Consider the following 22,586-nt stretch of genomic DNA (forward strand, 5'->3'; position numbering starts at 1 on the left):
GCAACAGGAGACACAAGGTAAACAAAATGAGACACAACAAAGCAGGGAATGGAGGTAGCTCAAGTAATCAGGTGCCTCTCTCCCACATGGGAGGTCCTAGGGTCAGTTTCTGGTGCCTCCTAAAAAGAAGAACTGCATACAACAGACATAGCAAATGCAAACAACGAAGGGGTGGGGAGAAATAAATAAATAAATCTTAAAAAAAAAAAAAAGAATGCAGATAAAATAGGGCTAACTTGTCCTCATCATACATTTTCTTCCTCACTGTTTTGTTGTTAACAGTCTGTATAGAAGTAACATTCCCACATGGAGTTCCATGCCAATAAATGATAAGCTTATAAAAACTTATAAAATTGTAAACATTTGTAAAAATGTTTGTTCCTTTCATCCTGGTGTCCTGAAGAGACAGAGATGTTTCCCTAACATCTTGTCTTCTGGGAATGAAATTTCTCATTTTCTTTCAAAGACTGTCACCCCTCCACTTCCAAGCCCTCCCCCCCCAAAAAAAGATTTCTCAGTATGTACCACCATTTCCCCCAAACATGAATTACTGTAGCCTAAAACATCTCTTTCTGAAAAAGGATAAAGGGGTAGTAAGTCCCAGTGGAGCTACTGATTGTGTCCCCACTTTTTTCACAGATGCTTATGCCTCTCTCTCAGCATTCTCCTGTACTTCACTGAAGGAAGTCACTTTGTACTTATACCTAGTTTTCCAAATATTTAGCTATGCTTGCTACCACATCTGGGAGGACCTAATTCTGAATTTTACTTATATACTTCTCCTTGATCTTTTAGGCAATGGCTTCAGAAACATACCAAGACCACATAATTTCTGCATATTAAGCAGACCAGCATTGTAGAGGTACTTTTGCAGCATCAGGGTATTCAGAAATGTGTGAGTACTCTCTCTCTTGAGTATGGAGGTACTGTGTTCCAGAAGATGCTAAAAAACTACATGAAGAATTAATCTGCTCAACTTAAAAAAGAACCTGTCAAACAAGAGATATTTTTCCTGAGACTGACCATCCTCTTTTTCTCCAGAAACTACTCAAAGATGAAAGCCTACTGTGACCCAGTTTCACTCGAACTTTTCTGAATTCTCTTCAAGAGAACAGTCTCGGGGTCTACACATGACCCTCAGAGAATAACCTGTGGGGACATATGGGAAGGGATATACAACAAGAATGGGAAGTTAGTAATTTCATCTTTATAGTACACCAAGCAGAGGAAGACATTAAGAAGACACTGAGTGGGAGCTCTTGCTCTGTGACTATTTCCATTTATTTTATCTAAGGCCACTAGACTAGTGAATCCTTAACCAAAGTTTTTTGGATTTATGCAGGAAAACACTCCCAATCCAAAGTGTGGATTCTAGATAAGCACAATAGCCACTAACCACAACTAGACAACACCATGGACTCCTGGAATGCATTTATGAATTCCAACATCTCCTTCCAAGCTCAAAAAAATAGATTTCCTGTATTACACCCCCCACTCCTTTACATGTTGTATATTATCCTTAGGAAAAAAATGTTCAAAAAAGGTCATGCCCACCCAACACTATTCTCTCAAAAAGTTCATTTTACTCATATTGGTAAAAAATATGTGGTAAAAAAGCCAGCAGAAGATTCCACCTATTTTTTAAAATTTTGTAAGAATTTATCTTTCATTTATTAATATATGAGAATGCTCATTTCCCTGCTCATAATGCTAACATTTTATAGTTGCTTAAATATATTTTTTAATTTACATTTTATCAATAAAGACATAAAGTTCTTAAATGCATAATTCAAAGTTTTAAAATTGAATTTTTGAACTTGGCTAATCATTATGTGTGAGTGTTTATATTTTTAAAAATTTATTGAAGTATATCACTCATACATAAACATACATAAACAATAAGTGCATAATAATAGTTGTGAACTTATAAAACAAATACACATAACATCATACAGGGCTCTTATACCTCACACTACCACCAATACCTTGCAGTGTTGTGAAACATTTTTAACAAATGATGAGAGAGCATTCTCAAAATATTAGCTACTAACCAAAGTATCTTACATTTGGCATTTTTCCCCCCAACCCAGCCTATTATTATTATTTTCATTACTATATACATGAATATACATAAACAATAAGTGTATAGTAAAAGTTGTGAACTTACAAAGCGAACACGCATAACACCATATAGGGGTCCTATACATCAACCCACCACCAACACCTTGTGTTGTTGTGAGACGTGTTAAAATTATGAAAGAATATTGTCAAAATCTTACTACTTACTATAGTTCTTATCTTACATTTGGTATATTTTTTTCCAATAGATTTTTATGACAGAAGTTGTAAACTTATAAAAACAATCTTGCACATGTACAGAATTCCCATACAACATTCCTCTATCAACACACCACACTGGCTCCCACCTATTTTTGAAGTAAAGGGTTGATCGAGTATTCTACCTCCCATTCTCACCCTTATTTTCTTATCTCTGAAGAACTGCTTTTTAACACCTGACCAATTTCATAGACTTGCCATTGTCTTAGTGTTATAAGGAAATTCTGATGAACACTGCAACTCAGTGAAGCAAAATAACAGGCAAAAATTCTTCATGAAAGACTTAACATCTCTAGGACTTTTCTGAAATATTCAAAATGCTCATTTCTGGCCCAATCTCAGTTGGAATCATATAGTGAAAAACTGGAAGAGGGTACCCTGATTAGTTACAAGGGTATATATACTTTATAGTTTTCTAAAGAACGAAGTTTCAAGTGAGTCTCTCTTGTTATAACACTGGATTTAGTTTCATCAGCTGCTTCTAATTAAAGACAATTTAAATTTATGAATTGAACTAGATCCAAATGATTTTTAGAATTTCCTAAAATCACAAGTCATTAAGGACCAACAGCATCTGTGCAAGAGATTAACCATTACTTGCTGGTTAGAACTGATCTTTCCAGCTAATAACAGTCCAACTATTTTTCCCTCAGTGCTAGAAGCATGTCTGTCCCTCCTGATCTAAAAGGGAATTTCTGCACCATTTTATACTACCAAATTCCTCCCATTTTGACTACCAAAACTGAAGAGTCTCAATAACATCCTGCTGGAACAAAGAAGAATATGAATAGCAACTACATGTAAGAACTAGGTATATTCCCTGATGCTATATATGGTCATGTTAGATTAAAACCAAATCATAAGGCAAACAATTTCAGAAAAGGTCTCTGACACATCAGAGAATTAGGAAACCATATGTAAACATCACATTTTGTGAATTAGCTTTTCTGAATGACGTATTAAATGAAGTGCAATAAATCCAGACATCTACACAAATGAAAAGATTTACAATTTCCCAAAATACTAATAGTAACTGTCTCTTTGTGGTCAGAATACAGAAGCTCTTTTTTTCTGATACTTCATACTTTTCAATAAAGCCAAATTTTCTATAAGGAGCAATTACTGTCATAATAAAGAAAACCAAAGGGGGGAAAAAACACATCATTAAAAGACTGTATCAGACCTATTCCTTCATTATACTTGGTTAGAGATCAAGTTTTCTTTCTTTATAATTAAAGTAAAATCTTATCAATGGACTTCTTATCATTAAACTTACCAGGTCTAATAAAAACATTTTCCACAGACAACATTGCTGCTATTGGAAGTAGTAGATCTTCACAATCCAGGGAAGCAGCTTTTATTACTGCACATGTCAGATGTGGAGGGAGAGGAAATTCCACCATAGACAAACCCAGTCTGGTCACATGGCCACTCCTTAACACAAAGAAAAAGTTCTTAGGTCTTTCTACCCTGAGAGAGTATAAATGTAATGTTCACCATTCTGAATAAATCAGATACAATTCAGTATACTTAAAATCACCTCCAGAAATTAAATTCATTTAAAGAAACATGAAAAACTGTAGGATTTGGGAAGCAGCTGTGGCTCAAGCAATTGAGCTCGCATTTACCATATGGAGGACCCAAGTTCAGTCCCTGGGACCGCCTGGTAAAAAAATTAAAAAGGCCTCCCAGTTCTGCACAGAGAGGCCCCCATGTGGTGCGGAGAGGCACAGGCCCCCACGTGGCAATGCAATGCACCAAAAGGACAATGACACAACCAAATAGGAAAAAAAACAAATGTAGGGTCAGTGATAAGAGAAGCATAAAAAGATGATAAAACCCCTACAGTTAAGGACCTTAATTACCCCAAAAAATAAACAATGTGGCAGAATAAAGTAGTGTAATAAAAGATACAAACACATTTCAAGATTCATAGACGATGTTCTTGAAGAAATGAGAAAATGATAATTTCAATTTTCCCCATTATACAATCAGGAGGATAAGGACTTTGGCTTTCTTACCATCTTTACGTACCTAGCATAATGCCTGCCACTGAAATGGTACTCAAATTACTTGTTAAAAAACACCAAAATTAAACACGGTTTTATGGTACAGCTTTAAATTCTGAATTATGGTGAAGAAAGACTGAGGACAAATTTTAACTTCAGGTAAAACAATCCAATTCAAACATTATTTTCTACTAATAAAGGAAGGTGTTTAGAACCCTATTTAAAAATAAATCAGGGGCAGAAGCAGATATGGCTCAAGCAATTAGGCTCTCATCTACCACATGGGGAGTCCCAGGTTCAGTTACCAGGGCCTCCGGATGAAGGCAAGCTGGCCCGCATCATGGAAGAGTTGGCCTACACAGCAAGCTGATGCAACAAGATGACACAACAAAAAAGACACATAGAGGAAAGACAATGAGAGACACAACAAAGCAGGGAGCTGAGGTGGCTCAAGTGACTGAATGCCTTTCTCCTACATGGGAGGTCCCAGGATCAGTTTCCAGTGTCTCCTAAAGAAAAGATAAGAAGACAAGAGAAGACAAGAAGAGAGACACAGAATGCACAGCGAATGGACACAGAGAGCAGACAGTGAACACAGGCAGCAAGGTGGATCGGGATAAATAAAATAAATCTTTAAACAAATAAATTTGGAGCAAATGTAGCACAAGTGGTTGAGCACCTGCTTCCCATGTACGAAGTCCTGGGTTCAATCCCCAGTACCTCCTAAAAATAACTAAAAATAAATAAGTATCTATTTTGGTTTGGTGTTTTTTTTACCTGTCAATAGCATCACACTGGTAAAGTTGTTTAAGGGCTTCCAAAATAAGTCTCTCATTAGGTGGATCCAAATAGGGAAACCTATGTTTTAAAATAAGACAGGAAATGAAATTCCATTCTTTGTTAAGACTTGATGAAAATTTCTTTAGAATTATTTTATTTCTATTTTTCAAGTCCTCTTCTTTTTTTTCTCTTCTTTTAAATAATTGAGATTATGATGAGAATTTAGGAAAGGGGAAAATGTATTGTTGTTGTTTCTGAATCATCCTCTTTAATTCAAGAAGCACTTTTTTTTTTCCTGCTTCTTAGCTGAAACACTCTCAACATTCCTCTCCACTTATCCTAATCCTACCCCATCCTTCACAGTCAATGTCAAGTCCACCCTTTTCTGCATTCCGCAGTATTTTTTTTACTACCTTTATAAAATAGTGGAGAAAAAGTCATTGAAAATGACAAAAAATTACAAATTGTTTAATAATACTTCAAACTGCTTTTAGAGAAAAAAACTTTTACCATATTTTTTCATGTAGGTATGCATATGTATATATATATATGTTGCTGAACTATTTGTAAATACAAAGGCCACTTCACCCTCAAAATACTACAGCATGCATCTACTGAAAATAAGGACATTCTCTTATATAACCTCAATACCATTAATGAATCTAAGAAAAGTAACAAAATCATTAACAATAGTATTCACAAAGGATAGGAGAGCAGTATATAGCCAAGCTTAAATATATGTTTTAAAAAATGGCAATAATTATTTATTATCATCTGCACAGGATATTTTTCCACCTTAAGTCTTACGATAAAAAAATCATCTATACCAATCTCTCACTTTGAAAAAGGTCCACGAAAAACAAAAGGTAAAATACCTTACAAAGAGTCTATTCCAGGATTGAGAACTCTATTGAAAAATAAATAAAAGCAGGGAAGGGGATGTGGTTCAAGTGATAGAGCTTCTGTCTACCATATGGGAGGACCTGGGTTCGATCCTTGGGGCCTCCTGGTGAAGAAGAAGAAGAGAAAGCATGCCCATGCAGTGAGCCAGTACCATGTGAGTGCCCGCGTGGTGAGCACAAGTGCCTGCATGGTGAGTACAAGTGCTCGTGTGGTAAGCACAAGTGCCCGTGTGGTGAGTCAGTGCCCGCAAAAGTGAGTCATGATGATGACACATCAAGAGAGAGACAAGGGAAGAGTCAAGGTGAAGCACAGCAGAAACCAGATACTGAAGTGGCTCAATTGACAGGGAACCTCTCTCCACAACAGAGGTCTCCAGGATGGAATTCCGGTGAACCCTAGAGGAAAGAAAATGAGAAGAGAAGACAACACAGACAGCAAAAACCAGCAGGGAGGGAGGAGGGGAAGGGGGGAAGATAAACAAACAAACAAACAAAAGTGGAGCAGGTGTTGCTCAGTGGTTGAATGCCTGCTTCGTATGAGAGGTCCTGGGTTCAATCCCCAGTATCCACTAAAAATTTTTTAAAAAATTTTTAATTAAAAAAATCATTTTAGTCTGTTCTACAATCAGCTTTGCAACAGCTTCTAACAACAGGAACTAGTATCGTCTACAGTAAGGGTTGGTAAACTTTTTCTGCAATGGACCAGATAGTAAATATTCAGGTTTTGCAGACTATATGGTCTCTATCACAACTAAACAACCCTGCTGTTGTACCAAAAGTTGCCATAAGCAATTTGTAAATGAATGGTCATGGTTATGTTGCAATAAAATTTTATACACAAAAAGAGGCAGCAGGCCCAGGTCATAGTTTGCTGACCCATGTTCTAGAGCAATACCATAGTAGGGAATGTTCTCTTCTATACAAGTACTTTCGGATTGTAAAATCTACTATCATTTTTCTTCCTTGATTCTACTAATTACCAATTTACCAATTCTGTCAAGCATTTCTTGAATTATATGGTTTCTAAGAGACCTATCAAGCCTAATTATCCTCTTTTAGAAACACTCTAGTGTGTCAAACTCCTCATAAAGGGTGATGAACTCCAAATGTATAAAAGCCAACACAGTACGGGAATGTTATAATTCCCCATCATCTGGACGCTATGGTCTATGAATATTACAAAATTCTGTGACAGTGGAATTTTTAAATTGTGTGTGTATATTTTTAAAGAGAGTCATAATGGCAAGCTCATATTAAGTTTCTGTGATGATCTTATAGTTTCAGATCTTTTCCACTTAAATTTCCTTATTGCACAACCAAAACACAGGATATAAGATGTAACCTTTCAGGCTTTGACTTTGTTGATTTTAGCCCAAGATTCTGGCCAGTTGAGATCATTCTAAATCATGGTTTTAATCATCTACCAGAGTAGCTGTCCCTCCCAAGAAATCTGGTAAACATGGCTTTGATTTCTTTATTTAGTATTTTCATTAAAAATGCTAAGGGGAATGATGTAGCTTAAGTGGTTGAGTGCCTGCTTTCCATGTACAAGGTCCTGGGTTCAATGCCCAGTACCTCCTTAAAAAAAAGCTAAGTTTACTTTTAGCTCAAGAAAGAGCTAAGTTCAGTACACTAACAGTAAAACCTTCATCATAGGCTAACACTAAGCAACTAATTGATATTTTCTGGATTTGGCTATTTGGCAGTTATCCTTTATGCAGCACTACTGTTATCTACAAAGATATGAAATGCAACCTTGTTAAATACTGTGTTGAAAACAATGGACAATAGATTATCATTCAATAAATTCTTGTGGAGCACCCCTTATATGAAGGTCCTGTCCTCAAATTGAAAGGGAAATGGTTTGTAATGCTGTATTCTTTCTGAACCAGTCTGACTTCTACCAATTATTATAAATCATTATTAAATTCTCTGAAATGATTTTTTAGTGAATCATGCTAGAATTTGCTAGAAATCAACATCAAGTTTACTGGAAAAATCAAGACAATTACCTTCCTCATAATTTACTGGTAACTTTCTCTGCATAATTTCTCATACAAGAACCACAGTGACTCTGACATTAAATCTGCAAGTTCCTTTAGTACCATGGAAATACTGTCTAAAATCTCAGCACAAACTCATTTATGGTTTTTAGATTTTCTCTCATTATCTCCTTATCTATCTTGGTGACCAATTCCTTCTTATCCAGACTTATTCTTGTTTCCACTTTCAAAAATCATTCTTCTTAATGGAAGGGACAGGGGAAGCAAAATAATAATTGAGAAGCTCCATTTTCTTTCTCTCACCTATGACTACTGTATCATCTCTCCAAAATACTGGGCTACCTCTCCTGTATCCATACATACTTTAAAAAAAGAGGGACACATTTTTTGTGTCTAGCACTTTGGGGATATTTAATACACTCTAAGTCTTAAGACTTAAGATGGAAAAATAATCCATTGCAAATGAAATTAAATATTGTTCCTATTTTTAATGTTTATTCATGCTTGATTATATGCCACTCTGCTATCCTTTGTGAATATTTTTAAATCTGGATTAATCTGAAAGCTTTCCCTTTGGCCAGTTTGGTTTCTTTAAATGGCTCTTTCCTTTCTTTCTCATTGGTATCATTTATGATTACTGTTAGAATTTCATTTATTACATGCTCTCTCCTTTCTATGACCTAAATACTCATTTAGAAAATCTCTAGTATTATGATCAAAATGATCAAAAAATTTTGAAGTTGGTTTTCCTAGAATATACAATACACATCTGTATATACCTACTAATTACTTCTCCTCATATTATGAATTCAAAGAATGCATGGTCATCTTCTCCCAAGGTTCCTATCACTTTCACATTCCCAGATAATTAAGGCCAAAATTAAGACCAAGATAGCAATTGTCTTCATTAATTCCTAAACCATCTGAGATATGAAATTTCAAGGACTTACAACAATATTTCAGGCAGATGATATTAATCATATAGTTTAACATTTGACTAATTTAACAGTTGTTTTAGTCTTTGCTTCTTGTGCATGAATCTTGTTTCCTCAAGATTGTTTAAACTGGGTAAACACAAAAAACAACTACAGAATATTACTCTGTCTCTGACAGCATGTAGTACAATGTTGGTCATTTTAAAATTGCTACAAAAAACACTCCTAACTTGAAGTACAGTTGTTTATCATACACCTTTCATCGTAGGTATACACAGTCACTAAATTATCTGAATAAATATCAACACAAAGCATCCTATTAAGCCAAGGATAAAATATCAGTATAAGGGATCAAATTCTAGCAAAACAATGCAAGGAAGCCTTTTTTGGTTTAATTGAACCTTAAAAATAGGTGAGCCTCAACCAACCAGGAATGTATAAGTCATAGACATCAAAAGAATTTTGAGGAATAACCTGGCTCCACCCTCACAATTTTTTTACATACCTTATGACGTCGTGTATGGCAAGGCACTTTAAGGTCAGAACTACAGATGTCAAGCTAGTTCTCTTAATCTCAGGGATTACATGGTCAGGCATACACTGGTTCCAAAAATCTTTACTATAGATCCGGAAGCACTTTCCTGAGGAAGTCCTCCCAGCTCGGCCACTTCGCTGTAATGCCTCACTCCTTTAGAGAAAAAAAAAGTCCCCAAAATGTTTTGTGAGTTTCCCAATAATTTACCTCCTATCCCCAACCAGTTAGGAATTACCTAGTTAACAGTTCCTTGAACAAGAAGGCTTGACATAGAGACTTACTTTGAAATTGGAACCACCTCCAAGATATCCAAACCTAATCTGGGGTTATGATTTAACTGCTTCACAAAGCCACCATCTACCACATATCTAAGAAGAATGAAAACAAGTTAAGTTACCAGAAAATAAGAGAAGACATTATTTTTCAACCACTTTGGGTTCCCCTTTCCTACCAAATTAACAACTATACTATGACTTTTATGTTCATTACAAAACATGAAAGTCAGCTCTAGACAATTAAAAGAGATTCAGAGGGAGCAGATGCGGCTCTCAAGCGCCTGCCTCCCACATGAAAGGTCCTGGGTTCATTCCCAGCGCCTCCTGAAAAAATAAAAACAAACAATAAAATCAGCTCAGGAAAGCTGATGTGGGTTAGTGGTTGAGTGCCAGCTTCCCACATACACGGGCCCAGGTTCAATCCCCTGCCAACAACATAAAGAGAGTTTGTACCTCCTACCTCTATTTTTACAGCAATCAGTAACTTTTAGAAATGATACATAATTATAAGAACCTTAAAAAGTAAGTGAGGGAAGCGGACTTGGCTCAATGGATAGAGTGTCCGCTTACCACATGGGAGGTCCAGGGTTCTAACCCAGGGCCTCCTGACTTGTGTGGTAAGCTAGCCCACACACAGTGCTGATGCACGCAAGGAGTGCCGGGACACGCGGGTGTCCCCAGCGTAGGAAAGCCCCACATGCAAGGAGTGTACCCTGTAAGCAGAGCCGCCCTGTGCAAAAGGAAGTCCAGCCTGCCCAGGAGTGGTGCCGCACATACAGAGAGCTGATGCAGCAAGATGACACAACAAAAAGAGACACAGATTTCAGGTGCCACTGACAAGAATAAAGAATACAAGCAAACACAGAAGAGCACACAGCGAATGGACAGAGAGAGCAGACAACTGGGGGGGCGGGGGGGAAGGGGAGAGAAATGAAAAAATAAAAAAATAAAAAAATAAAAAAAAACGTGAGAAAGGAATTTGTGGAGCAAACTCAATAATATTTTATGATTACGTAAGTGGCTTCCTTAAAGAGAAATTTCAAAAGTTGTACCTGATACCATCTATTGTCAAGGATGTTGCAGAAATATTGGTGGAGATGACACATTTTCTAATTCCAGGTGGAGGTGGCAAAAATATTCTCCTTTGTTGATCTAAAATATCCGTAAAGAGAAAATACTAATTTAAAACATGCATTTGTCAAACTCAAATTCTGAAGAACTCCTTTCTTTTCATTAAGTTATATTTTCTTACCTCTTAAAAAAATCTTGAATTCAAAAATATAATAGCAAAATCTATTTTTCCTCACCTTTCACTGTAAGATTTCTATAGACCCAAGGAATCACAGATTATTATTGCTGATAGAAACCCATAGCAGAGTCCATTTTCTAGGTCAGAGATCCCTTTGAAGATATGTAAAAATTCTGGACCTCCTCTTCACTAACAGGCACATACGTAAACATATAAAAACTTTTTCATATAATTTTAGGGTGGTCAGAGACCCTCTTAAGTCCATTCAAATTAAGGACCTTGCTCTGCCTTAAAGACTGATTAGCTCAGCAGTTTTTACTTTTGGGGTTTTCTGTGCAACTGGTGACCACTTTTCTAAAGAAGAAACATCACACACACTTCCACTGCAAACATTCTAAGGGGTGGATTCAGCAACACAGCTCAGATGAGGGTTTTGGTTTTTTTTTTAAGATTTATTTATTTATTTATTTATTTATTTATTTATTTATTTCTCTCCCCTTCCCCCCCACCCCGATTGTCTGTTCTCTGTGTCTGTTTGCTGCGTATTTTTCTTTGTCTGCTTCTGTTGTTGTCAGCGGCAGGGAATCTGTGTTTCTTTTTGTTGCGTCATCTTGTGGTGTCAGCTCTCCGTGTGTGCAGCGCCACTCCTGGGCAGGCTGAACTTTCTTTCGTGCTGGGCGGCTCTCCTTACAGGGTGCACTCCTTGCGCGTGAGGCTCCCCTACGCCGGGGCACCCCTGCATGGCAGGGCACTCCTTGCGTGCATCAGCACTGCACATGGGCCAGCTCCACATGGGTCAAGGAGACCCGGGGTTTGAACCGCGGACCTCCCATGTGGTAAATGGATGCCCTAACCACTGGGCCAAATCCGCTTCCCAAGATGAGGGGTTCTTAACCAGGGGGTCTGTGAGTTTGAATTGGAAATTCAAAAAACATCCTTTGGGGGAGTGTTGGTGCAGGTGTGATATATTTATTAAGTAATACATGTATAGTGTGGACTTAGTAAGGGATCCATAGTTTTCACTTAACTGGCAAAGGGGTCTATGGTACAAAAAGGTTAAAAACCCTGGCTTAAAGTAAGCCTGTCCAGGAACGGCACCGCACACATGGAGAGCTGACAAGAAGATGCAACAAAAAGAAACACAGATTCCTGTGCTGCTGACAAGAGAAGCGGACAAAGAACAACACGCAGCAAATGGACACAGAGAGCAAACAACGGGGGAGTTGAGGGGAAAGGGGAAAGAGGAGAGAAATTTTTTTTTTTTAATCTTTAAAAAAAAAATAAAGGAAAAATGTTAAAAACAAAACAAAAACCCTGGCTTAGACTATGATATCATTCTCCTCTGGCCATATTTTATGATACCAGGGATGAACAGCTCCCACAAACCGGGCCAATCATAATCTCCTGTGAATTTAGAATAAGGTCCAGGATATAGTCAATTTGACTAGGTTCATCTTTTAAAAAGAGGAAAACTAAACTTGTAAACCACAGGAAAGTGACTAATGTACATAGAGAAAGCCAGTTAGAAAAGAGAGAAGAATGAATCCATTAGGAGGGCTGGAAAGAATATTTCTAGATTCCTGGAAGCTTCCCAGGCCTTAACATTCTTGGTGTAACAAGTAGAAAGATAGGTTTGGCCAGACTTGCACACTTGCCAGTTTAAACAGAGAACAGGATAGGACAGTAAGGATATTTGCAAGAATATAGTTACAGCATGAGGAAAGGAGATAAGTGAAGGTCAGATCTTAATGTGTTATGAAAATTGTTGAATTAGCAACAGTAGAGCGAGTAAGTTAGGAGAAATAGAAAGTGATCATCAGAGTATGTTTAAAATCAAGATTTTAGAAATAAAGGTGATGGCAAGTTCCAGGATATAAGCATGCGAATTGGTGGCAGTGGAGAAAAGAAATTAAAATCACTTGAACTTAAAGAGGTCAAGGAACTGCAAAGCAGGGAAGTTGGGTGGATCAATTCTGCCAATGATCTCAGACTCAGGAGTAATCATTCCAGAGAGGACATATGCCAATCCACTGGAGTGTGAAAAGGAATTACTGGCATTTCCACTTATATTTTTCATAACATCCCTTTAAACTTTGTTTTATATGTGTTTTCTATTTTACATTATATATTTAGTACATAATATACATATATACTTTATAAAGAAACATTTTTTTAAATGACTGACTGTATTTGATTTCCATGATATGCCAGCATTCATCTAGAAAATTTACTTTTTCTACTTGAGCAGCCCTAAGTTGGTTTCTTACATGAAGCCAAGAAAATCTTAAGGATGAAATAAAAACATTTTTTCAAATAAAATCTTACAAAGATCTTTGTATTCCCAATAAATAAAGCAGACCAACGTTGAACAGTTATGATTGAAACAGGACAGGTAAGGGAGAAAAGGAGAGGAACAGAAGAACAGTTTTAAAATCACAGAACTAGGTCACCCCTCTCATTTTATAGACAATAAACCTAAAGCCCTGACGAGGCTTGCTCAAGATTTATATACAGCTTTATATACAGTTAGGCAAATTTATATCAAGTTCAGTAAAGCTTCTATTCCTTTACATCATTCCTAAATTAATTTCACAAGTAAAAAAAAAAAGCGCTAAAAAGTAGCATATAGGGGCGGCGGACTTGGCCCAGTGGTTAGGGCGTCCGTCTATCACATGGGAGATCTGCAGTTCAAACCCCGGGCCTCCTTGACTGGTGTGGAGCTGGCCCATGCGCAGTGCTGATGCGCGCAAGGAGTGCCGCCATGCAGGGGTGTCCCCGGCGTAAGGGAGCCCCACGCGCAACGAGTGCACCCTGTAAGGAGAGCGCTAAATAAAGTTCAACCTGCCCAGGAATGGTGCCGCACACACGGAGAGCTGACACAACAAGATGACGCACCAAAAAAAAACATACACAGATTCCTGTGCCGCTGACAACAACAGAAGCGGACAAAAAAGACGCAGCAAATAGACACAGAGAACAGACAACGGGGGCGGGGGAGAGAAATAAATAAATAAAATCTAAAAAAAAAAAAGTAGCATATAAAAAGTTATCTCTAGAAGTTTTGATACAAATCCAAAAATAATTCCAAAAAGACCTATTTCTTTCAGGGTTTAAGAATCTAGAGAAAAAGGTGTTAAAAATGTTTTTTTAAATATTTCTTAGATTTGGTTCAAATAAATAATGTATTACTTTATAGGTCAAATTAAAAGTTTATACATTTATATATTACCTATTTACTCTACTAGAATGTAGCTTTATGAGAACAAGGACTCTCTTTTATTCATTGCATATCCCAGTCCCCTAGAACAATGTCCGGCCCATAGTAAGTACTAATAAATGGTTGTTGTGGAGCAGGTATAGCTCAGTGGTTGAGAGCCTGCTTTGCATGTATGAGGTCCTAGGTTCAACCCCCAGTACCTCCAGATAGATAGATAGATAGAAAGATAGATAGACGGACAGATAAATAGTTATATGAACTGATGAATAAAAATGCATTATATAATAAATGAAAATTCTTGTACCTTTAAAAATCCTCTTTATCATAAATTAGAAATGTCTTTTCTGAATACATCTATCCATAGTCAAGTCTATGAACAATCAACCCATTTCTAAAACTCCCTAATTTGTTTCAACCTTCGTTCAAGCAAAATTTCGGTTTCATTTACCATTTTGTTCTCCATAATCAAAGATGTGAACTTCTAGTTTGACAAGGCTCACGTTTCATGTTATATTTTACCCACACACTTTAACACCATCCTCCATATTTAAGAACCCATGCCAGCTTTATATTTGTTTATGAAGTATTGAAAAGAAGCTGAATACCTATATTCCTAAAGCAAATTATTGCTCTAGAGGAAAGAAAGGGTAAACTGAATACGTCATTAAGATACAGCAATTCTTCTGATTACCTCCACTCCCTGATTTTTCCTATTAGGGTTTCCAGCATTCTATTCTGCTGTAAAAAGGAATGAAGTCCTGATGCATACAACAACATGGATGAACCTTGAGAAAATTATGCTGAGTGAAACAAGCCAGACACAAAAGGACAAAAAATTGTAGGATCTCACTGATACAAACTAATTATAATAAGAAAACTTATAGAGTTAGAATATAGATCACAGACTACAAGGGGATAGGCTGGGGATAGAGTATGGGGAGTTGATGTTTAATATGTACAGAATTTATATTTAGTTTGATTTGTAAAGGTTTGGAAATGGATGGTGGTGATAGCAGCACATTTTTGTATGTGTTATTTACAGTGCTGAATTACGTACGAGAATGTGCTTGAAAGAGGAAATTTTGGGTCATTTATGTTACTAGAATGAAACATGGAACTGTATAGTACAGTGAACCCTGTTGTGGAAGATGGACTGGGGTTAACAATACAAGTATAAAAATGTTCTTTCATGAATTATAAAACATACCCAGCAAGGTTTTAATAATAAGGTGGTATATGGGGAAAAAATACATCCACTGTAAACTATGGATTATAGTTCAGAGGACTATTTTTTTTTTTTTTTAAAGATTTATTTATTTAATTTCCCCCCCTCCCCCGGTTGTCTGTTCTTGGTGTCTATTTGCTGCGTCTTGTTTCTTTGTCCGCTTCTGTTGTCGTCAGCGGCGCGGGAAGTGTGGGCGGCGCCATTCCTGGGCAGGCTGCACTTTTCTTTTCACGCTGGGCGGCTTTCCTCACGGGTGCACTCCTTGCGCGTGGGGCTCCCCTACGCAGGGGACACCCTTGCGTGGCGCGGCACTCCTTGCGCGCATCAGCACTGCGCATGGCCAGCTCCACACGGGTCAAGAAGGCCCGGGGTTTGAACCGCGGACCTCCCATATGGTAGACGGACGCCCTAACCACTGGGCCAAAGTCCGTTTCCCAGGACTATTTTAATATTCTTTCATCAGTTGTAATAAACGTACCATACTAATGCAAAGTGCCGATAATAGGGAGGTATATGAGAATGCTGTAATTTTTTTTACATGATTTTTCTGTAAACCTACAATTTCTCTAATTACAAATAATAACAACAACGATAAAGGGCATATTTCATAGGCCTATATATTAAGTGTTCTAAATAAGGTAAACCAAGTAAATTGCTTCATATGCGCTTAAAACATAGAATCTCTCAATAAATGCTAGCTACTGCTATTAAAGAAATAATACAGATATTTTAAAAAGTGCTATCATCAATTGTAACTAATGTTTCACACCAATGCAAGGTGTTGGTGGTGGAGTGGTGTACAGGAATTCTGAATTTTATATATGACTGTTCTGCAAACCCACAACTTCTCTAATAAAAAATTTTTAAAAGAAAAAAAAGAAACTATAGTTTTCATTTCAGAGCATTCCCACCAATATTTTTGTTCTGTTGGGAGAAGACATTAAGGGGGCTTTCAGTTTCCAAAATGAATAGATGTGAAAAGACATCCAATATAAAGTCACTCCTATTAAGGGATGCTGGCTGTATTAATTTTCTTTTTCACACAGTACAGGTACTGGTTACAAAGGTGAATTCAGTTTGTGAAATTCATTGACCTAAACAGGATCTGTGCACTACATACATACATACACATGGTTATTCACTTAAAAGATTTTTCAAAATCAGTCAAGAACGTGAGGAATTACCTGTTGTCATAGATCCATAACATGGCAATATTAGCAAGCCATCTAGGGTGGTATCTTGAACATCATAATCATAATCAACAGATTCTGCCATCTGAAAAAGTAACTCGCAACTTTTTTCAATTTCAAATTGGCCTGAAATGGAAGGAAAAGAACTTTAGTAATTGAACAGCAAAAGTAATTTTAAAATGAGGGGAGGGAGGGAACTTTTAGATTAAAACTGGTTCTGCATAATATTTTAAATCTCTCATTTGATCTACAGATGAACACCAACCAATTTTACCACACACTTGTACCAAATATCAAAAATAAAATTCAAGTAGCAGAAACACTAGTTTGCAAGGAATTAAAATCTCTAAAGGAATATAACTGTTTATAATCTTTAACCTTTTCACCTTGTTAATACAGTATTTAAGGAAGACTCAGTAAAGTTAACTGTTTACCTAGGGGAAACCAGTCCATGAGATAACGCATTTAAGTATATTTAAGTAACCACAAAAAGGCAAGAAGTGTGTTACAATGTCTTACTTCTGATATTAGCACAAGGCAGAACAGGAGGTGAGACAATAAAATGACACATTCCTATTAGTAGGATGGTGCTATGGAAGAGTCCCACTTGTTTGGGATTAACAGTTCTATTTTTGACCTTCAAATAAACGACATAGGCTTGTCCATGATGCCTGGATTCCACACCTTATGTATAGCTCTCAAAGAGGACCATCCCAACACTTGAAGATGGGAGCTAGCGGAATGACTTTTGAAATAATGGAATTAATAATGCTTACCTAGGACTGTTTAGTCTGGTAACAGCTCTATATAAGACTGACTTATAAATATACTACTACTTCACCATTCGGTGTATTTTTACTAAAAGGTCAATGTATTTCACACATATTTACTTTTCTTAAGGTTTTATTATTTATCTCTCCCCACTCTCTCATTGTTTGGACATGCTGTGTGCTGTCTTTAGGAGGCACTGGGAACTGAACATGGGACCTCTGATGTGGGAGGCAAGCACCTAATTGCTTGAACCACTTCTGTTCCCTGCTTTGTTGTCTCTCATGTTTTTTCTTATGTCTCTTGTAGCTTGCCACTCCTGCCCATCCCATCATCTCACTGTCTTGTTTTCTTTAGGAGGCACCAGGAACCTCTGCTCCCTGCTTTCTTGCATCTCTCATTATGTTTTTTTTTTTTTTAAAGATTTTATTTATTTCTCTCCCCTTCTCCCACCCCCAAGCTGTCTGTTTTCTGTGTCCATTTTGCTGGGTGTTCTTGTTTTTTTGTCCACTTCTGTTGTTGTCAGCGGCACGGGAATCTGTGTTCTTTTTGTTGCATCATCTTGCTGCGTCAACTCTCCACGTGTGAGGTGCCATTCCTGGGCAGGCTGCACTTTCTTTCATGCTGGGCGGCTCTCCTTATAGGGCGCACTCCTTGAGCGTGGGGATCCCCTATGCGGGGAGACACCCCTGCGTGGTACGGCACTCCTTGCGTGCATCAGCACTGAGCATGGGCCAGCTCCACATGGGTCAAGGAGGCCCAGGGTTTGAACCGTGGACCTCCCATGTGGTAGATGGACGCCCTAACCACTGGGCCAAGTCCGCTTCCCTCAATATGTTTTTTTTCTTTTGTCTCTTGTTGCATCGTCTTGTTGTGTCAGCTTGCTGCGCCTGCCTGTCACACCAGTTCACTGTCTTCTTTAGGAGGCACTGAGAACTGAACCATGGACCTCCCATGTGGTAGGCGGGCACTTAGTCTCCTGAGTCACATCTGCTTCCCCACATATTTATTTATGAGCCTGACATTTTTTTTGACAGCAGTGTAGAATTATCTTATAGATCTTATATCTAAAACTATTCATATAATTATTAAAATCTGGGGAAGATGGTGGACTAGAAAGATATGGGGCTCTTTTTTCCTCCAGAAAAATAACTAGAGGACAGGCTGAAACAGCCTAGAAAAAGATCTTCTGGGGTTTAGATTTAACAGGCAAAGGCTGGACACTGTCCAGAAGGGAGAGCAACAAAGGAGGGAAATCATAACGACAGTACCATAAGTTGAAACAAGCAGCTGTGGCTGCCAGCACCATCCACCACACTAAAGACACTTCAGAATTGTCAGGCCTCTGGGTCTGCTGCTACAGACAAAGGGTGCTCCAGGGATCTACCACCAAAGGAAAAGGGACAGAGATGGACAGAGCCTAAGGCTGACTCAATTTCTGACCCACAAATTTGGTCTACTGTGTCTTCACCTAACCTTTCAAGCCAGGTGGAACCAAACCTTTCAGGTCGGGTGAAACCACAGTGTAGTTTGCCCTGGGAGCTGAGGAAGGACTGGATAATTCTGACCCTCACAATTTCCCTCTCTTCTAGCCAGTACTGATTGTTGAGGATGCCCCAGGAAAAGGAGAAAGAGGGACACAGCCTAAGGCTGACTCAGCTTTTAACTCACAGATTTGGTCTGCGGTGTCCCATGAGCCCTTCAAGTGGGGCTGTACCATTGTTTGCCTTGGGAGCCAGCAAGGGGCTAAAGATATACAACCCTCCCAATCTCCTTCTCTACTGATGGGACAAATTCCTAGAAATGCACAATGAACCTACAATGACACTACAAGAAATACAATAACTTAACAAAGCAATCACATTTAAAGAGATTGAATCCATCATCAAAAATTTCCCAGCAAAGAAAAGTCCAGGACCAGATGGCTTCACAGGTGAATTCTACTAAGCATTTTGAAAAGAATGAACACCAATCCTGTTATAACTCTTCCAAAAAATTGAAGAGGGAAAACTGCACAAAATATTTTATATCGCCAACATCACCCTAACACCAAAGCCAGATAAAGATTTAAGAAAAGAAAATTGCAGACCAATCTCTCTAATGAATGTAGATGCAAAATGCAAAAATTCTCAACAAAATACTTGCAAATCAAATCCAAAAGCATATCAAAAGACTTATACATCATGACTAAGTTGGGATTTATTCCTAGTATGCAAGCCTGCTTCAACATAAGAAAGTCAATCAACGTAATAAACCACATGAACAAATTGAAGGAAAAAAAACACACAATAATCTCAATAGACACAAAAAAGGCATTCGACAAAATCCAGCATACTTTTTTTGATGAAAACACTTCAAAAGATAGGAATAGAAGGCAAACTCCTCAATATGATAAAAGGCATATGTGAAAAACCCACAGCCAACATCATACTCAAAGGGGAAAGGTTGAAAGCTTTCCCTCTAAGATTGGGAACAAGACAAGGATGCCCACTGTCACCAATGTTATTCAATATTGTACTAGAAGTTCTAGCTAGGGCAATTAGAAAAGAAAAAAAAATTAAAGGCATCCAAATAGGAAAAGAGGAAGTAAAACTGTTTGCAGATGACATGATCCTATACTTAGAAAATTCTGATGTATCCACAACAAAACTACTTGCGCTAATAAATGAGTTCAGCAAAGTGGCAGGATACACAAAAATCAGTAATATTTTTGTACACTAGTACTGAACAATCTGAAGATGAAATAAGGGGGAAAATTCCTTTTTCAATAGCAACAAAAAGACTCAAATACCTAAGAATTAATCTATATGCAGAAAACTACAAAACAATGCTAAAAGAAATTTTAAAAGATCTAAACAAATGGAAAGACATTCCATTTTCATAGATTGGAATATGAATAAATATCATGAAGATGTCAATCTTACCCAAACTGATTTATATATTCAATGCAACACCAATCAAAATTCCAACAGTTTACTTTACAGAATTAGAAAAGGCAATTACCAAATTCATTTGGAAGGGAAAGTGCATCCAAATAGTCAAAAGCATTCTAAAAAATAAGAGTAATGTGGGAGGAATTTCACTGCCTGACCTTGAAAACACTTAACAAAGCTTCAGTGGTCAAAACAGCATGGTACTGGCATAAAGACAGACACATCGATCAGTGGAACAGAATTGAGAGTCCAGAAATAAACCCTCGCCTATATAGTCAACTGGTTTTGACAAACCTACCAAGTAAATTTAAAAGACAAAACAGTCTTTCAACAAATGGTGCTGGGATATCTGGATATCTATAACCAAAAGAATCAAAGAGGACTCCTATCTCACTCCCTATATAAAAATCAACTCAAAATGGATCAAAGACCAAAATATAAAAGCCAGGATCATAAAACTACTAGAAGAAAATGCAGGAAAACATCTTCAGGACCTTGTAGCAGGCAGTGGTTTCTTGGACCTTATGCCCAGAGCACGTGCAACAAAAGAAAAAGTAGATAAATGGGACCTCCTCAAAATTAAATACTTTTGCACCTCACAGGACTTTATCAGAAAGGTGAAAAGGCAGCCAACTCAATGGGAGAAAGTATTTGGAAATCACATATCCGATTAAGGGTTTAATATCCAGGATATATAAAGAGATGTTACAACTCAACAGTAAGACAAGCAACCAATTAAAAAATGGGCAAAAGACTTGAATAGATATTTGTCCAAAGAAGAAATACAAAAAATGGCAAAAAAAAAAAACACATGAAGAAAAGCTCAACATCATTCATGATTAGGGAAATGCAAATCAAAACTACAATGAGGTATCATTTCACACCTATCAGAATGAACACTATTAAAAAGATAGAGGGAAGCGGTCTTGGCCCAACGGATAGGGTGTCTGCCTACCACATGGGAGGTCCACGGTTCAAACCCCGGGACTCCTTGACCTGTGTGGAACTGGCCCATGCACAGTGCTGATGTGCACAGAAGTGTCCCCCGCATAGGAGAGTCCCACGCGCAAGGAGCACACCCTGTAAGGAGAGCCGCCCAGCGTGAAAGAAAGTGCAGCCTGCCCAAGAATGGCACTGCACACATGGAGAGCTGACACAAGATGATGCAACAAAAAGAAACACAGATTCTCGGTGCCGCTGATAAGGATAGGAGTGGTCACAGAGGAACACACAGCAAATGGACACAGAGAGCAGACAACTGGGGAGGGGGAGAGAAAAAAAAATTAAAAAATAAATAAAATAAAAAGATAGAGAACTACAAGTGTTGGAGAGGATATAAAGAGGATAGGGACACTTATTCACTGTTGGTGGGAATGGAGAATGGTATAGCCACTGTGGAGGACTGTTTGGCAGTTCCTAAAGAAGGTGAATATAGACTTGCCATGTAACCCTGCAATACCACTACTGGGTATATACCCAGAAGAACTGAGACCAGTAACATAAACAGACAACTGCACACTGATGTTCATAGTGGCATTATTCATGATTGCCAAAAGCTGGAAATAACCCAGGTGTCCATCAACCAATGAATGGATAAACAAACTGTGTTATAGTCACACAATGGAATATTATGCAGCTGTAAGAAGACATGAAGTCCTAAAGTACGACAACATGGATGAACATGGAGGACATTATGTTGAGCATAGTAAGCCAGATACAAAAGGACAAATACTGTATGATTGTGTTATTAAGAACCAAACATACTGTGTTATTAAGAACCAAACATACTCATATTGTATGAGTAAAAAAAAATTTTTATACGTATTCAGTATATTCAATTGAGAAATTATGTCTTTATTCAACTGTTTTCTTTTCAGTTTTTAAGCGTTTATATTTTCAATTATTAAATGTACAAAATAAAGTTTTTTGGAAAAAAAAAAAAAAACTTAAAAAATTTTTGAAAACTAGGGCAACACATGAGGAGAGCCCAGACTTCCCAACACAGAGGCAGCAGTCTATCCTGTTGCCAAATTCTTCTTACAAACTGATACTGAATGCTCACCAGTCAGAAAAACCAAGATGTCTCCAGCCATTTCATTCAAATGGATATCCATGGCCACTTTCACAATCTAAAGCAAGAAACACAATTTTAATATGCTAGTGAAAATACAGTTGTCATCCCTCCCTGCTGCCCCACTTTCCCTTGTTCCACAGAAAAATTAAATTTG

The 22,586-nt window shown here is 37.6% G+C and overlaps 1 protein-coding gene across 1 annotated transcript in view; it reads right to left on the bottom strand.

Annotated features, from left to right (window-relative positions):
- Nucleotides 1-22,586, bottom strand: part of DHX40 (DEAH-box helicase 40) — a 66,081-nt gene that overhangs the window by 38,477 nt on the left and 5,018 nt on the right. Inside the window, exons 6-12 of the mRNA XM_004457610.4 lie at nt 22,421-22,487; nt 16,652-16,783; nt 10,829-10,928; nt 9,783-9,869; nt 9,472-9,654; nt 5,124-5,204; nt 3,614-3,771 (exon numbers count right to left, since the gene is read on the bottom strand). Of these exons, the coding sequence (XP_004457667.2) occupies nt 3,614-3,771; nt 5,124-5,204; nt 9,472-9,654; nt 9,783-9,869; nt 10,829-10,928; nt 16,652-16,783; nt 22,421-22,487 (808 nt within the window). The remainder of the gene's footprint in view (nt 1-3,613; nt 3,772-5,123; nt 5,205-9,471; nt 9,655-9,782; nt 9,870-10,828; nt 10,929-16,651; nt 16,784-22,420; nt 22,488-22,586) is intronic.

Source organism: Dasypus novemcinctus, chromosome 21 (genome assembly GCF_030445035.2).
Source record: "Dasypus novemcinctus isolate mDasNov1 chromosome 21, mDasNov1.1.hap2, whole genome shotgun sequence".
Classification (NCBI taxonomy): domain Eukaryota; kingdom Metazoa; phylum Chordata; class Mammalia; order Cingulata; family Dasypodidae; genus Dasypus; species Dasypus novemcinctus.